This window comes from Geospiza fortis, unplaced genomic scaffold, assembly GCF_000277835.1.
Source record: "Geospiza fortis unplaced genomic scaffold, GeoFor_1.0 scaffold662, whole genome shotgun sequence".
NCBI classification, from domain to species: Eukaryota; Metazoa; Chordata; class Aves; order Passeriformes; family Thraupidae; genus Geospiza; species Geospiza fortis.
The window spans coordinates 835,016-841,166 of record NW_005054450.1 but is presented as its reverse complement, the minus strand read 5'-3'; the positions used below and the strand labels follow the sequence as shown (position 1 = coordinate 841,166).

Below are 6,151 nucleotides of genomic sequence, written 5' to 3'. Positions count from 1 at the left end.
GGTCAGGGCGGGGGCGGAATCGGGGATGTGGTGGGTCAAGGCATCCTCAAACGCAGAATTTAACCTCTTTCTTTTAATCATTAACAGTCGCTCTCGGATTGCGTGCGGTGATTTGGACCTTCCCCTCTTTAGTGGATTTCCTTCAGCTTCCCATCTCAAATATTTAACGTTTGCTAGCAATGCGTCTGTGCCTGAGGTCTGTTAGGGGTATTTAGGTGCTGGTTATCCCAGGGCAGCGCTGGTTGGAGGGGGAGGCACCTGGATGTGCAGGTGTGGATAAGGAGCTGCTGTTATAACCATCTTGCCTCGTGCAGGGCTGCCAGAGAGGATCCTGGGCTCTCTCCTGCTCCGTTACTCGCCTGCTGAGTCACAGGGTAGGGCCATGGCTCGCCGAGCCTGGCAGGAAGTACTGAAGTTTGTCATGCAAACCCACAGGAGATGAGCCAACGCAGTTTCAGGCCTCCATCTTACTAAGCACAGAGAGAGAAAGTGGTTGAACGTGTCTGTGATTTGCTCCCTGCCAGGCATCCTTTAGAACCCGTTGGATCATGTTGTAGAGGTGGATTAATGCCCCGTGGAGTGCAGAGGAGCAGGGATGGAATGTGCACATTTGTCCAGTTTCTAGGAGTGCTTTGGCAGGGGAGTTAATACGTTGGGATCTGATAGAGTGCACTCAAAGGTCTCGGCTTTTTTCAGAGCACTGGTGGTATGAGAGTTGGGGTCATGAGGACCTTTAAGTGTCAAGAGAGGCTTCCACTGATAAATGTGGCAGGCCTGTAATAGGACACTCACTAGGGCAGTTATTTCTATGGCTAAACTTTAGTGTTGCTTTTTAAATCTCCATTCAGATGCTTGCAGTGCTCAGCCTTAACCTCATATTGATTTTAGAGAAGTGTGGCTGCAAGATAGCTCACAAGGACAGGGCTTGGTGTAAAAAAAAAATCTTTTGTTATAATTCAAATAATTATCAATTGGAGTAATCTCCAGTTGAGAGTACTACATTGCCTGTGCAGGGTTAGGTGAGGAAAAAGTGGTGATTTCTTAGACTTGAGCTGGTAGTGAAGAAGGTCCTCGGAGCTGGCAGGGGTTGTAACTTACTCTTGGAGTAGGCCAGGCAAGCTGGAGTGTGTGGCTTCCCCTGAAGGGAGACAGTGACCTTGTCAGCAGATTATGCTGCAAAAAAAGGTTTAAGGCAGTGTGCTCGTTAAATACCACCGGGGTGTTTGCGTGTTTGGCAGAGGACAAAGGTCTGGGCAGGCAGTGCTGCTGTGACCTCTCTGCCTTCAGTCAGCATTTCTGTGGTTGAACCTGGGCACACAGGGGCTGACCCTTGTGTTCTAGGTGAGTTGACTGATTCAGTTGAGGCAGAATACATCGTGGTCAGCTAAACAGCATCAGTTTTACCCTCTAGCTCAAAGGGAGAGTTGTTTCTTGAGCATAGGAGTGGGGAGTTTGCAAAAGGATCATCAAGGATTTCTGGGGTGATGCAGTGCTGTGAAATGCCTCTTTCTGCAGAGAAGGGAGGGACTCGTGGTCCTTTGTCAGGGAAGCTTGAGTAATGTCTGACCTGGCAGACATTTCCAGTGGAAGTTCTTGCAGTGTGTATTCCTGAAGGTCAGCAAGCAGCTGCAGCACTGCACTCAGGGGTCCTGGGAACTGGCTATGCTCTCAAAGAATGAGCCACCTCAAGTTCTGTGGCAAAGCCAAGGTTCTAAAAATGAAAGTAAGGTTTAGCAGGTGCCAGCCTGATAAACTCTGAAAGCCCTTTTTGGATAAGTGGGCATTCTTCCTGTTAGCCATTGCTCAGTGCATCTGCAGAGGGCTGAGTGTTGGTGTGGGTGGGACTGATAAGCAGAGACTTGCAGGGATTTATTTCTAGCTTGTGTGTTCCCTGATTGAAGCTAGGTAGTGACAGCATGAAGGTCAGCTCGAAGAAGCTGTCTTGTTTCATATTTTAGTCATATCGTGTGTCAGTGTGGGGGTCTGACTGAAATCTTAGACAGCATGCAGGGGCAGGACAGCTGGAAGGGACACGGGGAGAGCAGAGGCTGCCTGTGCCTCTGACCTGGGGAGGGCAGAGTTTGCTAGGGGGGAGGAACGAGAGTGTGCAGCCACCCCCTCACTCACTGACTGTGAACCAGCAGCAGCATTGCTAAGGTCATGTTTTTCTAACTTTGCAGTAACTGTGGAAGGATTCATGACCATTTCTGTAAACAGGGTTGCCACCCACATTGGCTTGCCAAAAAATCAGCTTCCAGATAGTTCTGCTTCTGAGGCTGAGCTTTCTTCTGTGCAGATGGGCTGGGTTTGGTGCCAGTCAATGGCTTACAGGCATGTGTATGACTTGATTTTTAAAATGTAGCTGGGCTTATGTAAGAATTCCCTTACTGCTGTTTTCTGAAGTGGATAAAGGTGAGAAGGGAGAAAGGAAGTATTCAAAAGACATGGGAGATTTTTATTCCTTTTAAGATGAAAAGTTAAGAGGAAAAACTATTCCTGTAAATGCTCAACAGGGTGTAACTATTAATGCAAGTTTTTAATGAGAGCTGTGGCTGCTTCTCTTTCGTCATTGGCTCCGTTTGGCTCTGAGCAGCTGCTGTGCATACTAAGAGCACTCTGTGCATGCTGAGAGCTGTTGCACTCAGGTCTCTTATCAAAAAGAACTCTTAACTGATAGCAGAGAGTTGCTGTTTTGGGAGCTTTTCGCTGCTCTGACATGATGAGGTGAAGTTCCTTTAGATTTGTCATCTGCTCCTGCTGCTGTCTTGGGTCTGATGATACTGCACTTCAAGTCATTTGGAAACATCAAGAGATTGTCCCTTGCACATAAGGAAGTGATTTTTTTTTTAATAATAAAAGTCATGGGACACTGGAAGAGCTTGCCCAGAGAAGCTGTGGCTGCCCTATCCCTGAGAATGTTCCAGGCCAGGCTGGATGAGGCTCATCCAGCAACCTGTTCTGGTGGGAAGTGTCCCTGCTCATGGCAGGGTGTGGGATGGATTAAGCTTTATGGTCCCTTCCAACCCAAACCATTCAGTGAGTAATTGTAAGCTCCTTTTTTCAGGTACTAAAGATGTCTATCACCAAGATCCATGCCCGTGAAATCTTTGACTCCCGTGGCAATCCCACTGTTGAGGTAGACCTCTACACCAACAAAGGTGAGTCCTCAGCTGCAGGTGTTCATCCCTGGCTTAGAGCTGATAGAACCTGAGCAGGCAGAAGTGTACAGCCAGTTCTGTCCTAGCAGTGGAACTGTGCTGAATTCTTCCTCCACACATAAAACTTGTTGGAACTTGCTGTGAGACTTGCAGAAAAAGCCTCTGCCTCATTCTGTTGGATGAGTTTGCTGAGCTCAAGTTCCTGGCCTGGGCAGTGCAGGGTCTTTTGGCAGGTGCTGCTTCTTACAGCCTAAACTGTGGGAGAGCTGTTCCAAACCTGCCCTCCTTCCCCTGCCCCAGTATAAACTGGGACAGCACTTGGAAACTGTGTTCTTGAGCAGCTGCTAATGGCCCTGGTGGTCAGTGCTCCTCACACTCTGTATGAGTACACTTGAGGTTTAATTCTCAATTTGTCTGCAGTGGCTTTCTGTAATGACACAGTCTTCTGCTGCACATTTGAGTTTTGGGTAATGGTTTCTCCTCTGCCCAAGTACTCGGGCATGACTGAAGAACATGCCTAATTGGGCTTTCACATGTAACATCTTATATTTTTAATTATTGTAGGACTTTCCCTTGGTTTGTTAGCTGTTCATCCCACATCTGATAGGATCTGACAAAAGCATTGTGCAAGCTCATACCAATGTGATTTGGTGGAATGAGCAAACACAATGGCTGTAATACACTGACTAAAGAGCTGATCTTTCTGCCTCAAAAGATTAATGCAGTCATTTAATGAGACTGCCCCCACTAAGCTCTTTGATTTAGTGGGATAAGGGAGAGACTGGAGGCTGAAGTTGGCATCTTGAACCCCAGGCAGAGCAGGCTCCAGTGTGCAGATTGGTTCCAAGTTCAGCATCCCTGGCTGAAGGAATGGGCTGTCTGGGTGGCTCTGCTGTTGCCAGAAGAGCTCAGAACTCCTGTTAACAAAATAGGTCTCCTAATTGTCCCTTTTATGCCATATCCTAGAAGAATTTAAGAGCTTGCCTTGCCTGAGCTCAAAAGCAGATCCAGTGAATGAAGCTGTCCTTTTTGGAAGGGGAATGGATGCCTTCCTTAACTCTTGAAATGCCAGTGGAAGAGGAGGAGTCAGTTTGCTGTTGGTCAGTGAGTGTGAGGGAGATGCTGATAAATTGGTGATGCTGTAAATGAGCAGAAAGCCCTTGTGGGATCACTGTGTATGTGAGCAGAGGTGTGGTTTGGAGACTCCCTCTCCAGCTGCAGGGCTGGGATGCTGTCTGGCTGGGGGATGTTTAGTGTTTGAGTGTGCCAAGGTGTTTTTTGCTGTTGTGAACAGGTCTGTTCAGAGCTGCTGTTCCCAGCGGTGCCTCAACTGGAATCTACGAGGCTCTGGAGCTCCGTGACAATGACAAGACACGCTACATGGGCAAAGGTACAGCTGGGCCTGGGCACCCAGAGTGCCCTGGGACAGGCACTGGCACTGCTGGGCTCCTGTCCCACTGTCTGTGTCCTGCACAAGGCCTGGCAGCTGGGCAGGGACAGACAGACAGCAGCTCCTGTCAGGCGTGGGCTGAGCTGGGCAGAGGCAAAGCGGAGGGGGCAGGGTTGGTTTGCTGGGCATGACCTGCAGGGTGACTGCCTCCAGCAGTGCAGCTGCCTCGTGCTGCAGGGCAGGGCCCCTGCATGGAGCTGGGCACACCCAGCCAGCTGATAATGTCTCTGGTACAGGGTGTCCAGGTGTATTCTGTTACCCTGCTCCTCTTGCCCCTTGTGTTGGTGCGTGGCAGAGTGCAGAGTGCTTTACCAGTGTGGTAAGGGCATCTGAACTGCCAGCTCCAAAAGCCTCAGTCATCCTGCAGGTAGTCACAAGGTCTTTTCATAGATCAGATTTTCCCAGAGCCCTTAAATCTGTCAGCTCTGAGACTGCAGACTCCTTAGATCTCCCAGCATGTTGAATCCCGAACCTGAGGTTTTATGCCAGCTCTGTCCATTGAATGTGCAGCTCTGCTGACCTGCCAGTCAGGTGAAAAGAAGCTGAAATATCTTTTGCCTTTTAAGAAAGAACAGTTAAAGTGGATAGCTGAATTGAACTTGGAGAGCCTTGTCTTAGAAGATTCATGGCTGTTAATGCCTTAACAGAGAATAAATGCCTGGATGACTGAATGCCCCAAAAACCTGAGGCTCTTGTGCTGTTTACCCAGGGCACTTTTCTTGCAAAGAATAAATGTGTATTTACCTCACTGTGCTAAATGTGTGTGTGCTTAGGCCTGTTAAGTCTGATCCTATGGGCAGTTCTTAATGGCATTTAATTAGACTGTGCTTAACAGGCTGTAGCTGAAGGGCTTTGTCAGCTGGGAAATAACACAAGTTATGAAAAAATAATTATCAAATGGGAAGAGTTGCAGATAGCTGCTAGGCCTTTTGTAATAGAAGTCTGCAGACATAGACCATTTGGAAAAGCAATTAATATTGCTTAGAATGCAGTCAAATAGCATTCATCATTCTGAAGCTTAGGTTTTTGGAGGTCTTTAAACACTGCACAGTAAATAAGGTGATGCTATAGCAGTGTTACAAAATAGTGTCAGGTAGTGAAGTGCCTGAGCTGCTGCCTGTGTAACTGCTGGGGAGACCTTTTCCCTTGCCTTACTCCTGGATTCTGTCTGTTGATAGGAGAGCCCATCCTAAAACCTTCCCTAAATGCTGTTGTTCAGGCCCTTGAGGTTTGGGCTGGCAGTGGTGATGGCAGAGTTACAGAGACCTGGGTGTGGAGCCCAAACAGAGCCTTGCACAGCCTCCTCTGCTCTTTGAGCCTTTGTCTCTGGTCCAGTGCTCAGTGCCAGGCTCCTGCTGCCTCTTTGTGTCCTCTGCTGCATTCCTGTGGGTTGGCTGAGTCTTCACCTGTGCCTTGACTCGGGTGTCTGTTTGGCTTCTGTCAGGTGTCTCCAGAGCTGTTAAATATGTTAACGAGTTCCTGGCCACGGCACTGTGCACACAGGTAATGGATGTGCTCCCAGTGCAGCCTGGCACTCGGATGA

The 6,151-nt window shown here is 48.5% G+C and overlaps 1 protein-coding gene across 1 annotated transcript in view; it reads left to right on the top strand.

Moving 5' to 3' along the window:
• Positions 1–3,048: 3,048 nt before the first annotated feature.
• The window catches only part of ENO1 (enolase 1), an 8,487-nt gene continuing 5,384 nt past the window's right edge, over positions 3,049–6,151 (top strand). The window contains exons 1-2 of the mRNA XM_005427682.2: positions 3,049–3,158; positions 4,453–4,548. Of these exons, the coding sequence (XP_005427739.1) occupies positions 3,074–3,158; positions 4,453–4,548 (181 nt within the window). The 5' untranslated portion in view covers positions 3,049–3,073. The remainder of the gene's footprint in view (positions 3,159–4,452; positions 4,549–6,151) is intronic.